At 33.5% G+C, this 27,734-nt stretch overlaps 1 protein-coding gene across 4 annotated transcripts in view; it reads left to right on the top strand.

Moving 5' to 3' along the window:
• VPS13A (vacuolar protein sorting 13 homolog A) overlaps positions 1 to 27,734 on the top strand; it is a 227,052-nt gene that overhangs the window by 75,003 nt on the left and 124,315 nt on the right. For 3 of the 4 annotated variants that reach the window (XM_069476372.1, XM_069476375.1, XM_069476376.1), the window contains exons 24-33: positions 6,035 to 6,119; positions 8,460 to 8,614; positions 9,689 to 9,845; positions 13,769 to 13,848; positions 15,418 to 15,477; positions 16,142 to 16,295; positions 17,208 to 17,324; positions 17,404 to 17,507; positions 24,668 to 24,835; positions 26,215 to 26,519. In XM_069476372.1, coding sequence (XP_069332473.1) covers positions 6,035 to 6,119; positions 8,460 to 8,614; positions 9,689 to 9,845; positions 13,769 to 13,848; positions 15,418 to 15,477; positions 16,142 to 16,295; positions 17,208 to 17,324; positions 17,404 to 17,507; positions 24,668 to 24,835; positions 26,215 to 26,519 — 1,385 coding nt within the window. The remainder of the gene's footprint in view (positions 1 to 6,034; positions 6,120 to 8,459; positions 8,615 to 9,688; positions 9,846 to 13,768; positions 13,849 to 15,417; positions 15,478 to 16,141; positions 16,296 to 17,207; positions 17,325 to 17,403; positions 17,508 to 24,667; positions 24,836 to 26,214; positions 26,520 to 27,734) is intronic. The other variant, XM_069476374.1, reaches the window with a different exon arrangement.

Below are 27,734 nucleotides of genomic sequence, written 5' to 3'. Positions count from 1 at the left end.
GAATTGGAGGATTGACTTTTCCATTTATGTGAAAAACGCCATTGGAATTTTGACAGAGATTGCTTTGAATCTGAAGACCACTTTGCAGAGTGTTGCCATGTTAAAAATATTAAGACTTCCAAATTATGAATATAGGGTATTTTAATATTTTACTCAGATTTTCTTTGATTTTTATCAGCAATGTGTTGTTTTTAACATACAGGATTTTTTTTTTTACCTTCTTTCTTAATTATTTCCTAGATGTTTTATTCTTTTGCTGTTGTAAATGGAATTACTTTTTAAATTTCCATCTTGGATTGTTCATTGCTGGTACCTCAACGTAATGGATTTTATGGATTGATCTTGTACCCTGCAACTTTGCTAAATCTTTTTTTAAGCTCTAGTAGTTTGTGTGAGTGTGTGTGGGATTCTGTGGGATTTTCTGTATGTAAAATCATGTCATCTGTGCATAGGGATAGGTTTATTAATACTTCTACTTTTCAATTTGAATGGCTTTATTTTTTTTTCCTTGAGTAAAATTACTTTGGCTAAAACTTCAATACAATATTGAATAGCAATAGTGAAAGGGAGCATCCTTGTCTTTTTTCTGATGTTAAGGGGAAAGCTTTCAGTCTTTAATCATTGAATATTATATTATCTGTGAGTTTTTCACAAATGCGTTTTATCATGTTGAGGAAGTTATCCTCTACTTCTACACTTCTGTGTGTTTTTATCATGAAAGCGTGCTGAATTTTTATCAAATGTTTATTCTGCCTCAATTGAGATGATTATATGGATTATTCTTTCATTCTATTAATGTATTGTTTTATAGTAATTCCTTTTTTTATTTTGAATCACCCTTGTTTTCCTAGGGTAAATTCCTCTTGGTAATGGTGTATAATCCTTTTAATAGGTTTTTGGATTCAGTTAATATTAACATAGTTATAATTTTTTTATACTTTTTAAAAAGTGTATAGAAAATAAAATTTGTTGTTACTAACTGTAAATACAATACTTCCTTAGATATCTGCCCATATATTTAGCATTACTGGATATCTTATTTATTTTTATTTTTATTTATTTATTTTTGGTACAGCTTTGAGTTACTATCTAGTATTCTTTTACTTCAACTTGAAGGACTCTCTAAGTGTTTCTTATTGGGCAGGTGTAATTAATATTAATGAACTCTCCCTCAGCTTTTATCTGACAGCATTTCAATTTGTCCTTCATTTTTACAGGACAGTTTTGCTAGAATTCTTAGTTGATAGTTTTTTTCTTTCAGTACTTTAAATATGTTATTCCACTGCCTTCTGTTTTTCCATGGTTTCTAATGAGACATTTGCTGTTAATGTTATTAATGATCCCCTATATGTAACGAGTTGCTTCTCTCTTGCTGCTTTTAAATTTCTCTCTTCATCTTTCAACAGTTTGATTATGAGATGTTTTTATGTGGATGTTTTTGAGTGTATCCTACTTTGAGTTCATTGAACTGCTTGAATTTGTAGATTCACATCTTTCAGGAAATTTGGGAGAATTTTTGATAATTACTTCTTCAGATTTTCTTTTTGCCTCTTTCTCTTTCACGTCTCCTTTTTGGAATCTTATAATGTGTATATTGGACCAACTGATGGTGTCTCATAGGTTTCTTAGGTTGTATTCACTTTTCTTCATTTTCTTTCTTTTCCTCATGCTTGATCATTTTAATTGACTTATCTTCATTTTCACAAATTCTTTCTTCTGCCTGCTCAAATCTGATACTGAAATTCTCCAGTGAATTTTTCTTTCAGGCATTATATACTTTTCAGGTTTAGAATTTTTGTTTGGTTCGTTTTTGTAATTTCTGTCTCATTATTTATATTTTCTGTATGTTGAGACATCATTTTCCTGGTTTCCTTGAGGTCTTTATCCATGTTTTCTTTTAGCTTTCTGTACTTATTTAAAACTAAAGTTTTTTTTTGCAGTAAGTACACAGTGCTTGTGTGTCTGCATGAGCTGTTTGTGCTAATTTCTTTTGTGAACAGGCCATACTTTCTTGTTTCTTTGCATTCATTATTCTGATACTACAACCAATATATGAAAATTATAACAAATTATAAGAAAAGAAAGTATAAGAATTATAAGAAAACTACAGACAAATATGTTCATTAACATAGATGCAAAAATTCCAGTAGTTGATTTTGTAGGGTAGAAAGATAGTAACATTCATGATTGAAGTCCCTATAACAAAAGACAGATTAATGATAGAAAAGTCTAAGATTTATTTAATGTAAGGTTTATTTGACACAAGTCTTCATAAATGAAGATCCAAAGAAATAGGGAAAACTACATTTTTATGAACAGTCATGTAGAAGTATGATTGGATTATAAGAGGATATGATCTATTGGTAGTAAACTAGAAGGAAATTTAGCAGGGCGTGTTTGTTCAGATTCTTTTTGGCATCTCTGTATGACATGCCTTTCCTCGAGGTATAGGGAGTGAATGAGGGTCCTATGATCTACTTTGGAGGAAAGTCAGAGAATTCTTTATAGGTGTGCTTCAAGGGAGAATGGCACAGAAAGGTCAACAAGACCTTCTTGCTTCTACTGTTTTCTCACATGCCAAGGTACCATATTTGGGGGCAGCATGTCCTGAACCCCTTTAATTTCAAGGCTTACTATGTAGCCACTTTATTTAAGAAGGTATAGTATTGGCTTAAGTATAGATATATGGATCAATAAAGCAGAATAGTGTTCGGAAATGATTCCACAATATATGGCTAATATATATTTGATTTATTACATAGGTGCCAACCTAAGTGGGAGGATAGCCTTTTCAACAGATAGTACTGAAACAACTAGATTTCCTTGTTTAAAATAAATTAATTTCAACCTTTATCTTATACCATACATGGAATTTCACTTGAAACATAGAACTAAATGTAAAGGCTAAAAGTATGGTTTCTGGAATTAAAAGCAGAAGAGAAAACCTTTGAGTCCTTGCAGTAGGTAAAGATATCTTAAGATACAAAAAGTACAAATATAACAAGGGAAAAAAAGGATAAATTGGACTTTATGAAAATTAATCTTTTCTGCCTTTTGAAAAACATTCTAAAAAAATGAAAAGGCAAATCATTCAGCCATCCACTTGGGAGAAATATCTGCAACACGCATATATTTTACAAAAGACCTGTATCCAAAATGTATAAGGAAACCAACAACTCAATAATAAATGGGTAAATAGATAATATGAAAAGATGTTTGACTATTATTCATCAGGAAAATGCAAATCAAGTCTACATTGGTATACCAATACACAATTGTTAGAATGGTCAAAAATAAGAAGACTGACAATACTGTGTCAAGGTATTGACATTATGAGCATGTAAAGCTCTCATACATTACTGGTAGAACTTTAAAGTAGTGTAACCGCTTTGGAAAATAGACTGGCAGTTTTAAAAAATAGTGAAGTATATAATTTCCATGTGACTTGGAAATTCCACTTGTAGGTTTTTACCTAAGAAAATGAAATCATATATCCACTAAAATACTTGAACTAGAATGCTCACAGTAGGGTTAATCATAGTAGTGCAGAGCTGCAAAAAACCCAGTTGTCTATCCGGAGGTGAATGGATAAAAAAATAGTTGTATATTTATAGAGTGGAATACTACTCAAAAAAATACTAATATGTGGAGCAATGATGGCCAGTGATTGAGGGGGAAATACCTCAAAACTCCAGAGGATTTTTGGAAATTAGATTGTGGGACTAATTGCCAACTCATTTTATGAGCTTCACAAAACTTGTATTCTAAAACTTAACAAATATACTGTAAAAGAGGAAAATAATAAACCAGTTTCTCTCATGAAAGTAGATGTAAAAATCTCAAAACATTAAAAATTGAAATTAAAGTAGCATATTGGTTACTTTTTTGGGGAATGCCTAATGATTGCAAGGAGCAAGAGGGAAGTTTGTAAGTTGCTTGTAATGTTTTATACTGGATTTGGGTTGTGTGGGTATGTTTACTTTTTGAAAATTTATTGAATTTTACAGTTATGGTTTGTGTACTTCTGTGTAGTAGACTATAATGTACTTAAAAAAATATTGCTGATGCTCCCCAAAATGAACAGAATTTTAAGAAAAGATAGCAAAGGAAACTATGATATGACATATAACTATCATGCATTTGTGAAATTCTAATTAAAACTGGTGAAAAGGCCAGTGAGATTGGCAAAATATAAAATCTTTGAAAATCCTAAGAATTGTGAGGATATGGAGATATACTGTCTCTGATTTATTGCTGGTGTCAATGTAATGGCTTGTAAACACTTATGGAAACAGTTTGATAATACTTCATAAGGTGAACATATATGATTTCACTCTTTAGGAGTCTTGCACACACGCACCTGGAATCATGTTCAAGGACGCTCATAGCGATGCTGTAAGTAAAGCAAATATATGTAAACAATACATATATTCACCAACAGTGCAGTGGACAAATAAATAGTGATTTATTCATCAGTGCAATACATTGGAATAGTGAAATTCAGGAAACAATCAGTATGGTTAAAATTTAAAGATTGTTTTGTAAAAGTGGGAAGTCACAAGAAAGAGTAATATTTCCCTTTTTGACAGTTTAGAAAGAGGCAGAGGTAACAGTATATTTAGAAAATCATCTATAGAAGCTTAAATACAAACTAAATAAAAGCAAAATCATGATCAGTGGTAGGGAAAATGATCAAGGAGGAACACATAAGATGCTTCTAGGTCAGGTTGTGGTATGTTTTGTTTCTTGGCGTGGTTGGAAGATTCAGGGATATCTCTTATTATTTTTTAAAACTATTATGTGGTTTTGTTTTTTTTAAAAAAATTGAAAAATTGCTCGTTATTTCACAAAAAACTTTTGAATTTAATAAAGAAATGGCAGTAACTGCTAAATACAGTAATTCAAAATATTTTCACTAAGCCCCTGACAGAATAGTTTGCAATCTTTTCACGGAGAACCCCTTTGAAAGAATGCCTATAACTCAATCAGTTTATTTAGGTTTTTAATCAAGAAATCTAAAGCTGCCAATCAGAGTTTATAATTACCATGAAATGACGAGGTAAACAACCTTAAGGTCATATAACATGAGCTTTTAAAAGCTTTTTGGCCAGGCGTGGTGGCAGGTGCTTATAGTCCCAGCCACTTGGGAGGCTGAGGCAGGAGGATCACTTCAGCCCAGCCCAGGAGTTTGAGGTGCAGTGAGCTATATTGCAATGCCACTGCACTCTAACCAGGCAATAGAGTGAGACCTTGTCTCAAAAAAAAAAAAGCTTTGTTTAAGCTATACCTTCTAATTGAGGAGTTCCTTGGCCTCAGGTTGGTAATCCCAGGTCAATGTGCTAGATATCACATATACACACAAACGAAAATGAGTACTAAGTAGCATGTATAAAACAGAAATAATATATGGTCCCTGTATATTTAAGGGCAATAATGCCTAATTCTCATGGGCATACAGTGCAGTGGGGGGCGGAGAGAGATAAAAGTTACTAATCCACAAGGGAGAACCAAGCAAGAGCTTGGTAGAGAGATAAGTCTTATGCCCTGGGGATATAGCAGAAAGGGCACTGGGAGGCGTTGGGGACCAGGCGGCATCCAGGCCAGACTAGGAACATGCATGAATGTCAATATGCTATATTTCCCCAAACAGTAAGAATAAATTTACTTGAAATATCTTTTAGAAATTAATAATAAATCTGAAAGCTCCTCAACTTTACCTGCTTTAAATATTGGGACTTTTGGTTGTTCCTCATGGATGCCTTGGAGGTGGTTTATTTATTTAGTAAGATGTCAAGTTAAAATATAAGATCTCTTCAAAGCCTATCATCAAGGAAATAATTATAACAGTTCTATTTATATTTAGCCTTACAATTGTAAAACTACTTTAAATCTACATTGTATGATGTATTTTTTCTAATTCAGATCTGATATCTTTTCAGTGCATTCAAATTGAGTAGCTTTTTGTCAAAATTGTTGTAGAACTTTGAATAAATGTCTTCGTGTGCTAATTAACAGTGAATTACTTTTCTTTCAGATGCAAACATCTACTTCTTTGGGAACAACACAGATTTCACAGAAAATAATTCCTCTTTTGGAACTTCCTTCTGTTTCTGAAGATGGTAAAATGAAACTGCTTAAGGATATTTTCTTTATTATACATATAATATTACAATAATTTCCATTTTGAGGTGTATTTTTCTCAAATGACCATATAGGGGAAGGAAAATATCTTTTCCTTTTAACCTGTAGGTTCTTGGCTGAGGCTTTGTTAACAAAAGGCAGATTAACAAGAGAAAACAAGTAGAAATGTATTAACATTCTTGTGTACATGGGAGAAACTCAGGGATGAATAACTCAAAGGGCTGATTAAAAGTTGGTTTTATAGACTACTTTGAGCTTAAAAAAAGGAAAAGAGGTATTGGACTTCTGGGCTAGGGCAGGGGGATGCAAATTATGGGAAGGTGACCAGGAAAAGCATGGTAGACAAGGGTAAATGTTGTTATGCACATTTAGGTCAGTATCTTCTTTGATAAAGTCTTATGATTAAGAATCATCCTTCTTGGTACTGAGAAGGAGACACCTTTATGCAGGTAGATTTCCTTTATGAGTATTAATTTCTCTTACAAAAAGGAAACTTATACTCTGTCTTCAGAGCTTTTCTTGTGTGCTGTTTCTCAAAATAATCAACTAAATATAATCCTAATGTCAAAAACACATGTTTTGGAGTAGAATATTTTGCTTTCTTAGTGTTATATAAAAAATTTCAGGCAATAGCAGATAGTTGTATATTTTCAGGAAATTTTTGCTAAAATTTCTTTAAAATAATACAATTTGGATGTTCCTTAAATTTGCTTTTGCAATGGGATTTTTTTGGTATATAAAAGTTGAACTCACAAGTTAATCATCTTTATTCAGCTGTGAGCCAAGAAACCCACCAAAACTTCGTAGGTGTCTAATTTATGATGTGCTACTTAGTTGTTTAGAAAATTTTACTGTAGTAAATTTTTAAAAAACTTTCTAAAATATGTTTGTTATTAAAGGAAAAGCTCAAGTCTTAATATCTACATTTACATATAAATGTTAGGTCCGGAGCCGAGAGGGAGAGAGAGAGAAAGAGAGACACACACACACAGACACACACACACACACACACACACACACGAAGTATCATATGTACCAAAATGCTGTTTATTTTGAGCATCTGGGTGCAGATGGATGGGTGAAGGCAAAAAAGCGTCCATGAGAAAAAAAGGGGAGAGCCTTGGGTTTTATAGAGGGTTTTTTCAGGGGGAGTAAGTGAGCCGGAATAGCTGCTTGTAATTAATTCTTTCTTCAAATAACCAACTTGTAGGACCCGTGTCCCTGTCACATCCATCCCTCAGTTCTGGCATAGTCCTTATCAGGAGAGCTAGGGAGGGATAGCCTTCATCTCTATCAGGGAGGGAGGGAGAAGGAAGCTGGTGCAGCTGTCCATTAGATTTACAAAGTCAGTGGACTCTCCAGACTCTTGCGGCTGTTGTTTTTACAAGCCTAAGTTTTGCATTAACCCCATTCTGCCCTACACATACTTTTTGAGTTCCTACCTGGAACAAACCTAACAATAAAAACTTACAAATATTCTGATATCAAATATTTGCTTTTCTATGATCACATTAGAAAGAAAAAGTAAATGTGTTTCTGTATTTCTAAAACTTTAAAAATGGCTAAATGTTAAGTAAAATAAACTGCCATGTTGATTCTTGGTTTTGTAGAGAATATTTTTCTTTGTGTGTGGTCACCAGAGAGGAGATGTTTGTGAGCTCCTCTACTATAGCTTCAATCTTAATTATTAGGGATATACTTCTGATCGTTTTAGTTTCCTTTAAGCCTCTTTTTAATGGTTTTACTAAGTCGTTAAGTGTTTTTACTGTTTGGATCCTTTTTAATATCAGTGTATGTATGTATACGTGTATATTTGTTAATATGTACATATATACCTATATTTGTGTATATATTCATATGTAAAGTAGTACTTGATCTCAGTTTACTTCTTTTAGACTTAAGGGCCTGCCCTTTGCTGCTGATATTTCAGGGTTTATAACTAAGTCCGATTAGACTATCCAGGAAGAGTGAGCAGCATATTAACACCTTACTTTGAGTATTCATGATGTGTGTCATCATTGGTATTGTCATTTCCTGTAAAATTTTCTTAGGCAATTTTAAAATAGACTAATGATTGCAAAAGATGATCTTCTTTAAACTAAAGATTACATTTTGTAGTTTTCCATATTTTTGTCATCAAAAATGTTATTTGTTAAAAATACAGTAATCTCTTTTCTCTTTTTTTGATTCTTAGGTTTATATTCAGTTTTTAAAATAGACGTTTAGTATTTTATGTTCATATTTATTTCAGAAAAATTAAAATGTTATTAAGTTGATCATTTTTATTATTGACTTAAACTTTATTCTATGAATTTTAGAGTCAGAGGAGGAATTTTTTGATGCACCATGTTATCCCTTGGATGAATCTCTTCAATTTCCAACTATAGTTAAAAGTGGTCGACACAGAAAGTTACAAAAGCAGGACTGTTCAGTAAATATGACTACATTTAAAATACGATGTGAAGTACCAGAGGTAAGTAACATGGTAAGATTAATATGGCTTATTCAAAGTGGTTGCCATGTCTACTATTTATATCTTACTTATATAATGTCATTGCTAATAAGCACTGTTGTTTTCATCCTGATTAAGCTAAATCCATACTTGCTGTGTGGTTCCCCTTGTAGGGGAAGGTGTGCTGAAAAATCAGCTCATAAAAGGCAGATGAATTGGGGAAAAGGCATGCCAATTTATTTGATCATAGTTTTACATGATACTAAAGCCTTCAGAATGAAGACCCAACCACCCAACGGTGGTTATATACCATCTTGAGGTTATAGAAGGGGCTTAGATCCTGGCTAAACAGGTTATGGGGAGGGCTTGAGAAAAGGAATTCTGTTGAGGGGCAGTAAATGATTACTAGGTAGAATTTAGTGGGCTTGAAGAACATATAATGGTTTGCATGTGGGACAAGGTTTGTTGGACCTCCAGAGTGGACTGTGGTTTGTGACTAAAGTCTGTTCCAGGTTTGTTAACAGACTTTAGTCTTCCTTCCTGTGACATGGATTCAGTTAATGAAAACTCAAGAAAGGGACCAGAGGTAATTGTTTTCTTCTTTGGTAGGTCCAGATTTTAGACAGACTAGGAACTTCAGAGAACATCTTTATCCTATGCTTTGGGAGAGGTAGAAGCTTGAGGGGAAGGGGAAGGAAAAACAATTGTTCTCCTCGGTGGGTCTGTCTGGTCTTATTCAGATAGGGGAAAAGTCTCTTCTAGCGTCTGGTGATCTCTAAGAGCCTTTTATTCAAAATATTCATTATACCAGGGAGACATATTTTGGGTTGAAGTTCCTTGTGCTTCTTTATCCCCTTTTTTGAAGATTAACTTTCTTAAGAATTGGGAGTTTAGATGATATACTGTGGGTATGCAATACATATTTTATGAGAATGATTATTTATGCAGTGTAAGTATGTATTATATGTATGTGTGGGTATAAAAATCTATCACAAATGTTAAATATATAATATTTATCTCATATATCCATATATAACCACTATGCACATGTTTTTGTTTTATGTAGTGGTAGTTTTTTTTTTTTTTCTTTTCTAGGTTTTGATTCAACTTTATCACCTTGTTGGAGACTGTGAACTGCCTGTGGTAGAAATTGATGTTTTAGGATTGGGTACAGAAATTGAGATTAGAACATATGATTTGAAAGCAAATGCCTTTTTGAAAGAGTTCTGCTTAAAATGCCCAGAATACTTGGGTAAGAATCTCTATTTTAAAAAATAAATTAATTAATTCTATTGTTTGACTACCTGGTGGACAGTTTTTAATTCTTTAGGCTCTGAATCAGTACATTTGCTAAAATATTCTCAGAAGACTATTACATTATGAGTTAATCTTTAACTTTTATCTTATAGTTGGTAATCTAGAGGGGTAGACCAGAGGGGAAGAAATGAAGTTAATTTTTTTCATTAAGGAAAATCAAATGATCATGGTTGAATTTTAAATTTTAACTGAATACTGGAACACTGAATTAGTTTCCTATTTTCGCTGTAACAGTTTACCATAAACTTAGTGTCTTAAAACAACACAAATTTATTATCTTAAGGTTCTCTAGGGCAGAAGTCTAGCATAAGTCTCACTGGGCAAAAATCAAGGTGTCAGCAAGAATTCCATTTTGAAGACTTCAGAGGAGGATCCATTTCCTTGTTCAGTCAGGTGTTGGCAAAATTCATTTATGTGTGGTTTAAGTCTCTGTTTCCTTGTTGCCTGTTAGTCAGTGGCTGCCCTTAGCTCCTTGAAGCCTCTTTTGGTCCTTGCATATAGCCTCCTGCATCTCAAAACCTTCACGGCGTCAAATCCTCCTCATACTGCCATCTCATAACTTCCTCTTCTGCATTTGCTTCTACTTTTAAAAGTTATTAGATTGGACCACACTTGTTCATTCAGGATACTTTCCCTTTAACCTTAACTTTAATCAGATCTTCAAAGTCCCATTTGCCATATGAGGTAATATATTCAGGTTCTAGGGGATTAGCTTGTAGACATCTTTGTTGGACTAGAGGATGGTGTTCTACTTACTACGAATCTTTTATGTTCCAGAATCATAACGGATATGATCCCTAAGAAAATATTGTTTTCTATGTTGGACACTTAGGGAGGGTACTATTTATATTTCTTTTACATTTTCTGGATTTTTCCTTGAAATATAATTATGAATGGTAGAGGGAATGATTTGGACAACTAATCAGTAGTGTAATTTCATTAAACATTTTAGTAAAATAATATTGTGTGAGGAGAGGTGACATTAAAAAAAATTTTAAATAGACTATTTTTTAGAGCAGTTTTAGATTCACAGAACAATTAAGCAGAAAGTACAGAGATTTCCCATATACTCCTTGCATCCTCATATGCGTAGCTTCCCCCATGATCAGCACCCCCCACTAGGGTGGTACGTTTGTTACAATTGATAAACCTACGTTGACACATCGTTATCACCCAAAATCTAATAGTTTACATTAGGATTCACTATTGGTGTTATACATTCTATGTGTTTGGACAAATGTATAATGACATGTATACACCATTATATTATCATACTGAGTAGTTTCACTACCCTAAAAAAAAAAAATCCTTGGGCTGCACCTATTCATCCTCCCTCCTGCCTAACCCCTGGCAACTACTACTGATCTTTTTAGTGTCTCCATAGTTTTTATCTTTTCTAACATGTCATATAGTTGAAATAATATGATACTTATCCTTTTCAGATGTCTTTTTCAATTAGTAATATGTATTTAAGTTACCACCTTGTCTTTTCATGGCTCAATAGCACATTTCTTTTTAGCAATGAATAATATTCCATTGTCTGGATGTATCACGGTTTATTTATCTTTTCACCTATCAAAGGATATCTTGATTGCTTCAAGTTTTAACAATTATAAATAAAGCTGTTATGGACATCCACGTACAGGTTTTTGTGTAGACATAAATTTTCAGTTTCTTTGGGTAAATACCAAGGGGTATGATTGCTGGATCATATGGTAAGAGTATATTCAGTTTTGTAAGGAATTGCCAAAATGTCTTCCTAGGTGACTGTACCATTTTTCATTTCTACTGGCAATGAATGAGAGTGCCTGTTGCTCTATATCCTTTCCAGTTGTCAGTGTTATGGATTTTGGCTATTTGGGTAGGTGTGTAGTGGCAATTTGCATTTCTCTGGTGACATATGATGTGAGGCATTTTTTTTTACTTACTTATTTGCCATCTATATATCTTCTTTGGTGAGATGTCATTTTTAAACTGGGGAGCAAGGTGGACATGGTGGCTCATGTTTGTAATGCCAGCGCTTTAGAAGCCTGAGGCAGAGGATTGCTTAAGGCCAGGAGTTCAAGACCAACCTGGGCAACATAGTGACCGTATCTCTATGAAAAAATTTTTAAAAAATAGCTGGGCATGGGGCATGCTCCAGTAGTCCTAGCTACTTGGAAGGCTGAGTTGGGAGAATCACTGGAGCCTGGGAATTCGAGGTTGCAGTGATATGTGATCACACCACTGTACTCCAGCCTGGATGACAGCGTGAGACTCTATCTCTAAAAAAAGCAAAATAAATTGGGATGTAAATTAAAAACTGTGGCTTAAGACTTGGTCAGAGGATATGATTTATACATTTTTTCTTGTATTCTACAACTTGTTCCATAGCCCTTCAGAACTTGAGCGTGGTAGATTGTGTTATTGTTATCTCTTGCCATACTTTCCTTTCTATATACTGTCATATGTAGTAGATACAGAGTTTTGTTTTATTATGCTTTTTACATCAAGAAACAGTTTGGTAATTATAAAGAAAAGTAAACCAAGTTGACAGTGTTCACTGATAATCCTGAAATATTATAGAAGTTGTCAATTTTTACTTTTTTTTGTTTTAAGGGATGGGATCTTACTCTGTTACCCAGGCTAGAGTGCAATTCCATGATCATAGCTCACAGTAGTCTCAAACTCCTGGGCTTAAGCGATCCTCCTGCTTAAGCCTCCCAAGTAGCTGGGACTACAGGTGCACACCACTATGCCCGGTTAATTTTTTTATTTTTTATTTTTGTAGAGACAGGGTCTTTATGTTCAAGGCTGGTCTTGAACTCCTGGCCTCAGATGATATTCCTACCTTGGCATCTCAAAGCACTGGGCATGAGCCACCATGTTCGGCCTAATTTTTACATTTATACTTATTTCTAATTTATTTTCCTAAAAGCAAAGGAGAAAAAAAACCTTTCAAAACAATACAGAGTGTATAATTTTTACTACAACTATTTCTGATATCTTTACTCTTGTTTTCTCAGAGGGAATGAATTGCACAGTTTCTTGAGTGAAGTAAATGATCAATATAATAGTTGTTCAGTGAATGAATAAGTGTGTAAACAAAATAGAGACCTTCTTAAGGGTTGAAATGTTAACACCCTCAGTATAAAGCTGGTTCATGTGCTAATAAGCATTTAAGTTTGTAGGACTTCATGGAATTTGTGACTTTTTTTTTCCCTCAAGAATTGTATGGTTAGTTTGTAGTCTTTCCAGTCTCAGATGTTAATTTCCAGCAGCCTTAAGTAATTTGGTGATGATACTTTTAAAAGTTTGCTATAAAAATCTTTTTGATGCCAGTTTTTCTAGTACAACAGGTTTGATCAGAATTATATGATAATAGATTTATTTTGATCTAACCTAATGTACAGAAAAACTTAATGTCTCATCACATTTCTGATCTGTTTTTTGAACAGCTGGGTTTTCAAGGACTCTGATTTTTTTTGTTGTTGTTTTTGTTTTTAACTTTTTTCTGTGATCCAAGGCCAGAATTCTCTTTCTGCTCTTTTATCATGGTTCCTAAAAGCCACTCTGTTTTTTCTTTAATTGATTACTTGTTTTTTGTTTTTTGTTTTTTTAACCTTATCTACCATCTGGGTTTAGAAAGATATAAGATTTCAGTGTTGTGTGGCACAAGAGAAGGGAAGGAAATTGTAAAGAGAAATTTATTTTTAGAGTTTAAAAAATCAAAAAGGGACTTGACCTTGGTAAGGTAGAATCCAAGGTCCAGAACTGATTTAGAAAAGCCCTTTGTTTCCAATTATATAATTACTTATGCTTGCATTTATTTTCAGTTATTTGTCCTATGAAAAGGTAATTTTTAAAAATTATTTTTAGATGAAAACAAGAAACCAGTTTATTTGGTCACAACACTGGATAACACACTGGAAGATCTGTTAACACTGGAATATGTGAAGGTAAGCAGTTCCATTTATATCTGCTTAATATGGTAAGTATGCTGATGATATATTGTAGTCAAGTTTGGTAAGTTTAGTAATCTTCAGTTTGTTTAATCTTCATTCTGATGTAATCTCTACAACTCCTAATGCTTTAAGGTTTTTTCGTCTTGTCATCCTGTATTAAATAGTTGTGATTTATAAATACTTCATACAGCAAGATGAGAAGCCTGTGTTCTACATAGAAATGACCTCCAGTTTGATCTTTTTCCTCCATCAGAGTATTGAAAGAGAAATAAACTTTCTAGTCTTGATGGAATTTATTGTTGTATATGATTTAAGATGATGCTTTCACTTCATTTCCCACTGTTGAGTGAAGTTATATGATTTTTGTAGTGTCAATAAAACCATTCCTTTCTTATTGATTTATAATACCCATTTTATCATCTATTATGTTTTTCTATGGACTGTGGACTATTTGTAATTTATTCCATGTTTCCATTGACCTATTTTTATGTGCCGTATTATTTTAATAATTACTTTATAATAATAATGCTAAAAGAACATTTTTATCACTTTTAAGACCATTTTTGCTATCCATTATTGATGTAGATATTTTAGAATTTTTTTTGTATGTATGCATTAAATAGCTTGTAGACCATAAATGTGTTATAGATGTAAAGGAAATGAATGGATAAAGAAAATGCAGTATACATACACATAAGGCTGAAATACTATTCAGCCTTAAAAATGGGGGAAATCCTATTTATGACACTGTGCTAAGTGAAATAAGCTAAGCACAGAAAGGCAAAGGCTGCCTGATCTCCTTTTTATGTGGAATTTAATGAATTTGAACTCATAGAAACAGAGAATAGTATGATGGTTACTAGAGGCTGGGGGAGGAGGAGAAGGAGGGACTGGGGAGTTGTTGATTAAATGGTACAAAGTTTCAGATAGGAGGAATAATTTTTGAGATCTGTCGCACAACAGGGTGACTGTAGTCAATAATAGTGTATTATATATTTCAAAATAAATAGAAAGTAAATTTCAAATGTCTCACCACAAAAAATGATAGGAGAGCGAAGTGTTGGATATGTTAGCTTAATTTAATCATTTCACATTTTATACGTATGTCTGAATGTCACATTGTACCCCATATATATATACAATTATGATTTGTCAATCAAAAGTAATAATACATTTTTTAAAAAAGAAAAAAAAACAGTATTTGGATACTTGGTGAATAATTCTGTCACAAGTGTTGTTTTCAAATATAGGAAGAATTAGGATGAACTGTACAGAGTTGTTTTTGACCAAATGATTTTTCTGTATACTTGATAATATCCAACATTTCCTCTCCTGATAATAAGAATGACAATATGTATCATTTATTGAATACTTGCTATGTGCCAGAGAGGTCCATACTTACCAATTTTCTTTTGTTCTGGTGAAGCAGTTATTTAGGTAATTATATATGTAATTAGGTAAGTTACATAAACAAGTTATATAAACACGTATTAGGACTATCATGTGACTGTATATACATGTTTTCCTAACATGTTCTAACAGATTTGTTTTCTCTTTGGATAGGCTGAAAAGAATGTACCCAACTTGAAAAGTACCTATAACAATGTTTTACAGCTGATTAAGGTATGAGTGGATAGTGATTCATTTTTTAATTAGATAGTATATTTATATTTCTTATGAAAATTATTTCCTAATTGGAATTATAAGATCCTTTAAGATAAAAACAGAACATTATAAATTGTATCCTTTATATCTGCTGTCCCCAAGCCCCAGGCCATGGACCTGTACTGGTCGATGGCCTGTTAGGAACTGGGCCAGCAAGCGAAGCTTCATCTATATTTTCATATGCTCCCCATCACTAGCATCACCGCATAAGCTCCGCCTCCTGTTAGATCAGTGAGGGCATTAGATTCTCCTAGGAGCACGAACCGTACTGTGAACTGCACATATGAGGATCTAGGTTGCCTGCTCCTTATTAGAATCTAATGCCTGATGATCTGAGGTGGAGGTGACATGGTGTTGCTAGTGCTGGGAAGCAGTTACAAATACAGATTATAATTAGCAGAGAGATTTTACTGCACAATAAATGTAATGCACTTGAATCATCCCGAAACCATCTACCACCACCCCTATCCCACCATCTGTAGAAAAATTGTCTTCCATGAGACCAGTCCCTGGTGCCAAAAAGGTTGGGGACCACTGCTTATACCACAAAGCATAGTGCCTTGTGGAGAGCAGAGAAGCAAATATTTATTGACCTATTCCTAAAATCGGCTTTGTTCTTTAGGTGAATTTTTCCTCTTTGGATATTCATTTACACACTGAAGCGCTTCTCAATACAATAAATTACCTTAATAATATCCTTCCACAATCAGAGGAAAAATCAGCCTCAGTGAGTATTATAGAGACTGAAGATAAAGGAGATGTCATTAAAAAACTAGGTATGTTTCTTTAGAATTCAGATTCAAATTTTTTTTCCTAGTAGATCAATAAATCTAGGCTCTGGCTTTATTATTAATTTATTATATTGGCGTCATAATTCTATTGCCTAGGTTACTATCTGGAAGGATTCATTATATAGCAGGTTAATTTTAGAAAATAATGGTAAAGGAAATTGATTACTGCTGAAGAAAATGTGGCTTTGTTTATTATATGTAATAATTAGTTTTAGTTGAAGATCATACAGCATTTGATTTAGATTAAAATGCATTAGCATGTATTCACACCTAATGGGTGCAGTGCACACTGTCTGGGGGATGAACATGCTTATAGCTCTGACTTGGGTGGGGAAAAGGCAATATATGTAACCTAAACATTTGTATGCCCGTAATATGCTGAAATAAAAAGGTAATAAATAAATAAAAGGTTCTGACCACAAAGAAAAAATTATGCATGTAATAGCATGATTATTTTAGATTAGAAAAATGTGACTAAAAATTTGACTAAATTTTGAGTAATATCAGAGCATATGTTTTAATCAGAATATAGTACTTTTTAAGCAATGAAAAGTTAAAATTTTGATAACGACAAGTATTGCCTAATAATCATTGAGCTTCAAAAGATTTAGGAATTTATAGCTACAGTTTCTTGGTTTCAAATGTTTAGTCTCCTCTAGAAATAGTATTTTGTCTTTATTTGCTTTTGTTTTCATTAGATTTGATTTTTTTTTTTTTTTTTTTTTTTTTAGAATTCCCATCTAAGTAAGGAATATCATACCTTGCTTTCAACTGAATTGCAGATCAGGGTTTCTCTAATATTACTACTTGTGGTGGTATTTCAGTTACTTTGTATGTATAGTGAGGTAACTACGAAAAGTTCTTCCTTATGTTTTACAATATGACCTTTTTTTGCAGCTTTTAAACTATCCACAAATGAAGATATTATTACCTTGCAGATTTTAGCAGAATTATCATGTTTACAGATCTTTATTCAAGATCAGAAACGTAAAATTTCTGAAATTAAGATCGAAGGTAATACAATTTTATAAAAAATAAATTTAGAACTATTAAATGAAAGAAAAGGCAATTAGTCATCCTTTTGTTCCCTTAGGACTTGATTCTGAAATAATTATGAAACCTTCAGTAACTGAAATAAATGCAAAGCTAAGGAATATAATTGTTTTGGATTCTGATAAAACAGCTGTATACAAAAAGGTAAGAACTTGTTTTTATTAAGTAATAGTATTAATACAGCATTAAATATAATTGTCTTTTAAGAGTGGTCATAGATATCAATTAGAGAGACAGTTGTTGGAATTTAACAATGTGGCTTATTACGTCCAGGGGTTTTGAAGTCAGGCATAATTGAAGTCTTAGCTCTGCTCCTTAATAGCTGTGTGACCATTAGCAAGTTTCCTAATCTTGAATTATGTTTCTTTATTTGTAAAATGAGGATTGTAGTATTACATAAATGAGATAAGTATAGGTAATGCTCCTGGAGCAGTTTTGGGAGGGGGCTTGGTAAATAAATACCTTTTTCACTATTTGTCTTTTTGTTCTTTTCAAGTACTCTGAACCTTGTAATACATTTCAGATACATCAAAGGATCTGAAATCTAATTCAATAGTGAGTTTTTGGCCGGGCGCGGTGGCTCACGCCTGTAATCCTAGCACTCTGGGAGGCCGAGGCGGGTGGATCGCTCAAGGTCAGGAGTTCGAGACCAGCCTGAGCAAGACCCCGTCTCTACTAAAAATAGAAAGACATTATATGGACAACTAAAAATCTATATAGAAAAAATTAGCCGGGCATGGTGGCGCATGCCTGTAGTCCCAGCTACTCGGGAGGCTGAGGCAGTAGGATCACTTAAGCCAAGGAGTCTGAGGTTGCTGTGAGCTAAGCTGACGCCACGGCACTCACTCTAGCCTGGGCAACAAAGTGAGACTCTGTCTCAACAAAAAAAAAAAAAAAAAATAGTGAGTTTTTTTTTAAGTTTATTTTCATGAATGATTTACTAGTATAGCTGTTATAATCCTAAGAGAGTCATTTGAAGTGGTTAGTGGTTGAAGGGCAGGTAATTTGTTACTGAGTGTATGCCAGTAAGATTCCTTACTGTTGTGGAGTTGGCCAGGTAATTCTGAATAATGAGGCATCTAGGTAGGATGGTATATTTAAGAGAGTGAAGAGAATATCAGCAGGATCAGGAGAAGCTGAAGTACATGTTGAGTCAGGAAGTTAGCATTTGGAATATGGTAGGAAAGAAAGAAATAGATAAATAGACTTAGCCAATAATACTGATGACATAGTGATGACCTGATTTTAATGTTTAAAAAAAATCCTTATTTCTTATATCTTCTTCTTATGGCTTATTTAATGTGAGATAAAAAGAGTTTGAAAACATCAAAGGGGCATGGCTCATAGGAATAAGGAACAAGAAAATTTCCAGAATGGTTTTATTTTCTTCTGTTACTTTTACTTTAAAAATCATAGTATTAGAGCATTTAAGTAGTAGATTATCCATTTTATTTTCCCTATCTAGAAAGTAAAGCTCACAGAAATAAAGGTGTCTACTAAAAGTCATACAAGTAGGTAGTGACAGAACTGATACTATAACCCAACCTATTGATTTTTTTCTCTGTAATTTTATTTTTAATATATCTACAAGGTTAAAAATTCTATTTACACAAAGCTACAAAAGGAAAAATCTCTGTCTCAGGTCTGTCTTCTTGCCCCATTCCAATTTCTCTTCCCCTGTTTTTTGACTTGATTCCAATGTACGTGGTTTTTAAACAAACCACCTTATTTAGTAACTCTCCACATGTCAAAGAACCACAGAGACATAAGCTTTTTGCCTTATATCAGAACTTCATAATCTTTGTGCCAGGATATACAAGATTGTGCCACGAATAGGTTTTAGGTATACTGATACATTGAGCCCCTCAACTTTGAAGGTTGGAGCCCTCAGACCATTTGACTCTGTCCTGGAGAAGTATGCGTCATTTACTGTAGCGCCATATACAAATACTGTTATTTGTGTAAGCCATACGGTAAAACGGATTCTAGCTGACCTGGCCGTCTCATAAAATAAGATGTAATAGTAAGTTAGCTTTTTACATCTTTTTTATGGAAAAATGTTTTGAAAGTGAAGGTTTTTAAAAAATCTAGTTTATAACACTTGTTATTTGGTGTGTTAGGTACACAAGTGTTTCTAAATATTCTGTACTTTTCTGGCTTTGTTATTAGACTAATACTGGCTTCATAAAATGAGTTTGGAAATGCTTTCTCTTATTTTCTGAAAAATTGTTGCAGAATTTGTATTATTTCTTCCTTAAACATTTGATAGAATTCACCAGTAAAAATATTTTTTGTATGTGTTTGGGGCTGGGATTCAGTTCATTCAATTTCGTTTTTTTCCATATGACACTGAATTTTTTATTAATAGTATTTATTGAAATAGCTATTATTTAACTTATTTGTCACAAAACCCATTGAGATCAGAACCTCATTTTTTGGTTTTACTGGAAAGAAACTGAAGCATGTTAACTTCTAGAAATCACACAGCTAGTAGAGCTTTATCTGACAGCTAGATGTTAAGAACCATTGAGGCTCTTTATACAGTTGGCATTCCATTTCCATGGTCCCACGCAAGGGGATTCAACCAACCTTGGATAGAAATATTTGAGGAAAAAATGAAAAATAATAATACAACAATAAAAATAATACAAATTTAAAAATACAGTATAACTATTTACATAGCATTTACCTTGTACTAGGTACTATAGGTAATCTAGAGATTATTTAAAATATACAGGAGGATGTGCTTACTACACAATTTTATACAAGGGCCTCGAGCATCCACAGATTTTGGTATCCAAGTAGGTCCTGGAACCAACCCCTCTTGGATACTGAGGGATGACTGTACTTGTAACCATTTTACACTGACTCTCAATTCCATACTGATATAATTATTAAGTTTAATTCTTAAGCTCTATAATTAATCTTCCACCTTGCTTCTCTTCTATAATGCTATGACTGTTCTTGACTTTTGTGCTTTCACATAAATTTTTATATCTTCTTGGTTGAGTTAACCCCTTTGTGATTATGGAATGTACCTTTTTCTCTTTGGTAATTGTCCTTGTTCTGAAGTCTACTTTGTTGGTAAAATAGCCACTCTAGGTTTCTATGACCAATGTTTGTTTACACGGTATGTCTTTTTCTATCCTTTAACTTTTATGTGTTACTTATTTAACTTTTAATCTATGTCTTACTATTTAAAGTGCGTTTCTTGTAGGCAGTATATATTTAGATCTTGCATTTTTATCCAGTCTGACAATCTCTTGACTTTTAATTTGTGTTTGGACCATTTAAAAAAAAAAAAACAGTTATTTTTATGCTTGGATTATAATCTGATACCTCTCTGGTTGTTTTCTGTTATCTAGTTGTTTTGTTCATTCTATTCTTTGTACTCCCCTTTTTGCCTGATTTTGAATTATTAATACTTATGACTCATTTTATGGTTTCCTTTGAGTTTACAATATATATCTTTAATCACAGTCTATATTCCAATAATATTTTACTGTTTTACATACAGTGTAAGAATCTTACAATACTATACTTCCAATTCCTATTTCCTTCTTTCTTGATATTATTGCCTTATGCTTTATTTTTATACATGTTGAAAACCTACAATACATACCTACTGATTTTGGTTTAGTCAGTTTTCTTTACAGCAATTAATTTTCTAAAGAAGTTTTATGTTTCTCTTCATTGTAACAATTTCTGGAACTCATTTCATCATGTAGTTTCTGTCTGTATTTCTATCTGAGGGACTTTCTCATTTCTTATAATGCAAGTCTGTTGGTAATGAATCCTCTCAGCTTTTTGAGCAGAGATGAGAAGGGAGCTGGAAAAAATCATTTATTTTACCCTAATTTTCTGAGTGATACTTTTGCTGGATATAGAATTCTCGGTTGGTAGTCCCTACCCCACCTCCCCACCTTTCAAACTGTTAAAAAAGTGACTCCAGGCCGGGCGCGGTGGCTCACGCCTGTAATCCTAGCACTCTGGGAGGCCGAGGTGGGCGGATCGTTTGAGCTCAGGAGTTCGAGACCAGCCTGAGCAAGAGCGAGACCCCACCTCTACTAAAAATAGAAAGAAATTATATGGACAGCTAAAAATATATATAGAAAAAATTAGCCGGGCATGGTGGCGCATGCCTGTAGTCCCAGCTACTCGGGAGGCTGAGACAGGAGGATCGCTTGAGCTCAGGAGTTTGAGGTTGCTGTGAGCTAGGCTGACGCCACGGCACTCACTCTAGCCTGGGCAACAGAGTGAGACTCTGTCTCAAAAAAAAAAAAAAAAAAAAAGTGACTCCATTGTACTTTGTTATACATAGTTTTGATGAAAATTCTGTTATATGTCTTATCTTTGTTCCTCTGTATGTAATTCATCGTCTTTTCTGAATGGCTTCAGGATTTGTATATTGTGTGTCTAGGTGTGTGTAATTATGTTTTGATATTTATCCTATTTGGGCTTTTCTGAGCTACTTGGATGTATCTGTCTTTCATTATTTTTCATTAACTTTTCAAATATTTCTTCTGTCTCTGTCTCCCTCTGTTTCCTCCCCATCTTCCCCCCGCATCGCTCTCGTTCTCTTCCTCCACCTCCTCCCTCTTCCTCTTAGTTTCCAAAAATTCATATTAGATAGATTCCTGTTTAGATGTTGTCCCACAACCTTCAACTTTTTTCTTATTCTTTTCTTAATGCATTTCAGTTGGGATAATTTCTTTTAACTGATTTCCAAATTCACTGGTTTTATCCTTGGCTCTATTGAATGTGCTGATGAACCCACTGAAGATACTCTTCATCTCTGTTACCATGTCTTAAAATCTTTAATATTTCCCTTTGATTCTATTCCATTTCTCTGCTGATATTCATTATCTGTGCATGTTTTCTACCTTTTCCATTAGAAGCCTTTACCATATTAATTATAGTAATTTAAAATTCCCTGATTAATAGTTTGAACATCTGTGTTATAGGCAAAGTCTGGTTCTTTTGATTGCTTTATCATTTGTTTGGTTTTTTTCTTTTGCTCTTACGGAGCATCTCATAGTTATTGACTGAATATCAGACATCATGTATAGGATAATAAGGACTGAGGTAAATAGTATTTATGTGTGGAAATGGATATGCCTTTTTTTCCTGCTAAACTGTTAGCTTGGGAGTTGAGTCAGTCTGGTGGAGAGCCAACCTTGGTTTGAATTTTCTTATTTTATATGATTCCCTTCACTACCATTACTGCTTCAGATTCCTTCAGGTGTACCTTATGCTTAGGGTGAGTGAGGGCTGGGTTGCTAAGATTCTGCACCAGGCTCAGCCTTTGACCTTTCCTCTATTTTCATGCCTCATAAAATTCTCTTTTTATTCTCTTGGCTTTTTCCTTGATGTTGGATACTCCTGCTGCTTGTTCCTTAGAGCTTATGAACTTGAAGGTAAGTATTTCAGAGAAGGGAAGCAGAAGTGGTTTGAGTAGGCTTGTCAGTTGTCCTGGTCCATTTTCAGTACTCATCTGTTTTTCTGTGTCTCAGAAATGGAGCATTCTTGGTGATCCTGTCCCTCCTTTCCATGACGTCTGACTAGTATCTCTGGTGGTTCCTATGTGGGATTGCGTATCTTTCTCTGCCCGAGCAGAAGGATACCTCTAATGGTCTGGTCCTAGGAGGGTTCTTGTTCTTCCCCCAGCTACAAAGAGTTTTTTTTTATTTTTTTCCATAGGATGTATCTCCTCACCTGTGACCTGAGAACAAGGTTTATTACCCTTCGCCTAGTGTCTTAAAGCTTTTCTTCTGAGAAGAGGATAATTCTGGTAGTGCTTTGGGGCCTTTTCTGTAGTAGAGCCTCCTCCTCTTTTTCTGTACCTAGGAAAACTTTCTCTGGTTTTCCCCTTTTCCCCTATTCTTTCTCATGAGCTCCCAGCAGAGGCTGATGAAGTACCTGCAACTGAGTGTGAACTCCTCTTTTGTCTGAAGTTCCCAGGGAATTTGTATCTCACATCAGTCCACAGTCAACCTTTGTTGTTTTAGCTGAATTATTCTTACCTAGCTTCTGTCTCTCCTTGAAGGTACCTAAGTTTTTTCTTAGATTTTAGGGTGCTTTGTTGTCCTGTGACCTCAGATTTCTAATGATTTTAAGAAAATTATGAGTTTGTAGTTTATCTGGGCTTTTTCTTGTTGACAGGATTTGCAATGACACTCACTCCATCTTTGTACATTGTAAGCAGAGGCAGAACTAAAGACTTCTTTTCAGCCTCATCTTGTACCTCAACCTTCAGAGGTCCTACATACCTTGGTTTCCGAGGATTCTTTGTTATGTGGTTGGCATTCATTTGTTCGTTGATGGCTCTTCAGTTCCCTGTTCTTGCTTCTAGCATTCAGGAGAGTGAAGAAACTCATAAACTAAGTTAGGTTAGTTAGTGCTCTGTTCATCTGTAATTTTTTTTAACATTTTACATAAAATGGTCACCAGCATTTTTAACTGGTATTGCAGAGCTTGAGGTTTTAAACCATTGTAGGTAATTTCTGGTTGGCAGTTAAGATGGCTCTTCTTGAACTAATAAGGAACAGAAGTATAGAAATAGTAGGAGATTTCCTTTGAAGAATCTGGAAAATCTATTCACATACCTCAAATCAAGGAGAAGTAAATTTCAGTAAGTTGTAGTGTAAAGTGTTTTTCAAACTTTTGTCAGTGAACCAGGAAATACACTTCAGTATAAAAATACACATGCAAAATGAAAATGCATATTCTGGGCCGAATACGTTGGCTCATCCTAGCACTCTGGGAGGCCAAGACAGGTGGATTGTTTGACGTTAGGAGTTTGAGACCAGCCTGAACAAGAGTGAGACCCTGTCTCTCCAAAAAAAAGAAAAATTAGCTGGTATGGTGGTAGGTGCCTGTAGTCCTAGCTACTTGGGAGGCTGAGGCAGGAGGATTGCTTGAGCCCAGGAGTTTGAGGTTGCAGTGAGCTACAATGACACAACTGCACTCCAGCCTGGACGACAGAGTGAAACTCTGTCTCAAAAAAAAAAAAAAAAAAGTGCATATTCTTTTTTCTTCTGTTCTCCATTAAAAAAAAAAAAAGCTGGGCCAGACCTGCTAAATTGATTTCATGACCCACAAAGGGAGCTGCCACCACCAATTTGAAAAACTTTGCAGTGTAGATTCCAATAAAACGGAATTGTTACCTCATTTGTATCTGGCTTGTATAACCTGGAAGATTGTCCAAATATATGTGTATGTTTTGTTAACTTTTGCATTAAGTTTGTACTGAAGGCACATCATTTCAAAAATGGATTGTGATAATTGAATTTTCTCTTGTTAAGGCTGTTTATATCACTGGAAAAGAAGTTTTCAGCTTTAAAGTGGTTTCTTACGTGGATGCAACTGCTGGTCCTGCATACACAGATATGAATGTAGTTGACATTCAGGTTAATTTAACAGTTGGTTGCATTGAAGTAGTTTTTGTCACAAAATTTCTATATTCTATATTGGTAAGTATTTTAATAAATTATTTTTTATTTTATACTAGTTAGAAATTGCTGTATGTCAGACATAGATGAATAATAAGAATTCCTTGCTTGATATTTTTCTCCTGCTTGTTAAAATTTTCTGGATACCACTTATAATGGCTGAAATGTGTAGTGTATATATATAAGGTTTTGTATAGCATCATTTTCACATAGGAATACCTATTAAATATATGCACATTATGTATCATATATGTTATATATTAATTGAAATCTTCATTTTATATAACATTGGCTTAAATCTTTGTTTTTCCTGACTTAAGAATTCTTAATGATGACGTGAGACCAAAACAAACATCAAATATGTATATGCAATATTTTTTAATTAGATTTGGAAGTCAGGAAAAACAAAGACTTAAGCCAATGTATAAAAATGAAGATTTCAATTAATATATAACATATATGATATATAATGTGCATATATTTAATAGGTATTCCTATGTGAAAATGATGCTATATAAAATCATGTATTATAAAGTTATATTATTATAATTATATATTTTATTATATCTAAATTTTGGTATATAAGCTAGATAAATCTAAGGCTGCAATAGATAAATAGGCCAACTATGGCAATTCTTATAAGCAAGGAGGGTGTTTGTGTATTTACTTTGATATATTTGGGAATGTGGAGCCCTTTTTTGTTATTTCAGAATTTCATGTTGATTCTAAATAATGTTGCTGTTTTTGTATTCTTTTAAATAGAGGCTACCATGCACTTCTTCCTATAGCCATAAAATATTTTTGTACACAAAAATGTAGAGATGAATAGGTATTCCTTGTTAATTTCTTTGTATAATCAAAAAACATCTCACTGAGCCTTCTTGTAATAGCCTTTACTTAGAAATTACTGAAAATGTTATTTTTTTCTTTGAACATGAAAGTTAAGTATAACTGTAGGTAATTTTATGTCATTGAAGTATTTTTTTCTGGAATTCAGAAATTAGAAAACTTATTTGAGAGTTATTAAAGGAACATTTTATTCATTTTTTTTCTTTAATCTTGGAAATATAAATAAGCTCTCTGGCCACTGAAGTTGTGTAGGGAAATATGATTGCTTAGCCACTGGGCAAAGAGAAGCATTAAGGGAACAAAATATCAATGAAACATTCCAATATCCTTATTTTGTTTTGTTCCAGGGACTAGATTTTTATTTTATCAATATCTTTGTGTTTCTTAATTTTTGCAACAGAAAATTAATATTTAACATAGACAGACTTTGAATAAATGATGCTGTACCAAGTAAAAGTTTTTTTTATTTAGGTAAAATAATAAACATCAATGTGTATTTAATGTCTTATTTATTAATTATAACCTTGGGAATATAATTGTTATCTTTATAGGCTTTTATAGATAATTTTCAAGCAGCTAAACAAGCCTTTGCTGAGGCAACTGTTCAGGCAGCAGGAATGGCTGCTAGTGGTGTAAAAGAACTGGCACAAAGGAGTTCCAGATTGGCATTGGATGTTAATATCAAAGCCCCAGTTGTGGTCATCCCACAGTCTCCAGTTTCTGAAAATGTTTTTGTTGTTGATTTTGGACTAATTACCATGACAAATACATTCCATATAGTAACAGAGAGCCAAAGCAATCCCCCACCTATTATTGATTTGATAACAATAAAACTGAGTGAAATGCGACTATACAGGTAAGCTTTTCACAAGTATATTTGTGTAAAATGCAGTCTTTTTCTAGCTTTTACATTAAAGCCTTTGGTATCTTGAGTATTCTGTTTGCAGTGAGATTTTATTTTATTGTAACTGTGTAATTTTGTGATTCTCACTTAGATATTTTTTGGCAAGATCAATGATACATCTTCAAGGTTTTAAAAACCTAGAAAGTATTTGAAAATTTCTCCTTAGATAATTAGGAAAATGGTAACAGTTATTATTTGAGGAAGTATATTTGTGCTTTCTGTAGTTCTTTAGAAATTATAAGGCTGTGGAAGAAATAGGGGAATTTCTTATAGAGTACATTTATTCACTTTGCAAACACACTATCATCCAACTGTTCTGTCAGCTTTGTGCTGTGGATCCTATGCTCTGATTGAAACAAATAAGCAGTAGCATATAACCTTGTGTAATCACTGAGCATTAAGTAGGGGAGTAAATGAATATTCAAATAGTTCCAGAGCTTTTATACTGTGTCCTGTGTGTTTCTGTGCTGTTTCTAATCACCTGTTCTGGATTTAGTGTCCTGTTTCTTTTCCAATTTGAATTCACCTCTGTACTTCTCATTTGCCCTATCTTATCTTTCTTCCTGTCATTTTTCTTTGATCTCATTCTGTTATTTATCTTTTCACTTTACTCTCAATCTCTACTTCTTTTTGGCCTCTGGCTGATCTGTTTTTCCTTTCTCCCCCTTTTTCCATTAATTGAATATTTTTAAAGCCGTTTTATTGAGATATAATAAATTGCATATGTTTAATGTATACTGTTTGAAAAGTTTTGACATAGATACATTTGTGACAGTTTATGTGCAATTGTAATATTTCTCCCTTAAACAGTCAGTAGAATTCACTAATGAAGCTATCTAGGCCTAGAGTTTGCTCATGGGAGGTTATTAAAATATTAATACAATTTTCGTTTCCTTAATAAACTTAGGGCTATTCAAGTTATCTTTTCTTAAGTGATCATTCCCAATTTTTTTAAAGGAATTTGTTCATTCCATCTAAGTTGTAGAATTTAATGGCACAAAGTTTTTCATAACATTCCCTTCTTATTTATTAATATACGTAGTGATGTCAACTCACTTATTCTTTTTTTTTTTTTTTTTTTTTTTTTTTTTTTTTGTTGAGACAGAGTCTCACTTTGTTGCCCAGGCTAGAGTGAGTGCCGTGGCGTTAGCTTAGCTCACAGCAACC

The sequence above is a fragment of the Eulemur rufifrons genome, chromosome 7, assembly GCF_041146395.1.
Source record: "Eulemur rufifrons isolate Redbay chromosome 7, OSU_ERuf_1, whole genome shotgun sequence".
Taxonomy (NCBI): Eukaryota; Metazoa; Chordata; class Mammalia; order Primates; family Lemuridae; genus Eulemur; species Eulemur rufifrons.
The sequence above is the reverse complement of the archived record's forward strand: the minus strand, read 5'-3'. Positions and strand labels throughout refer to the sequence as shown.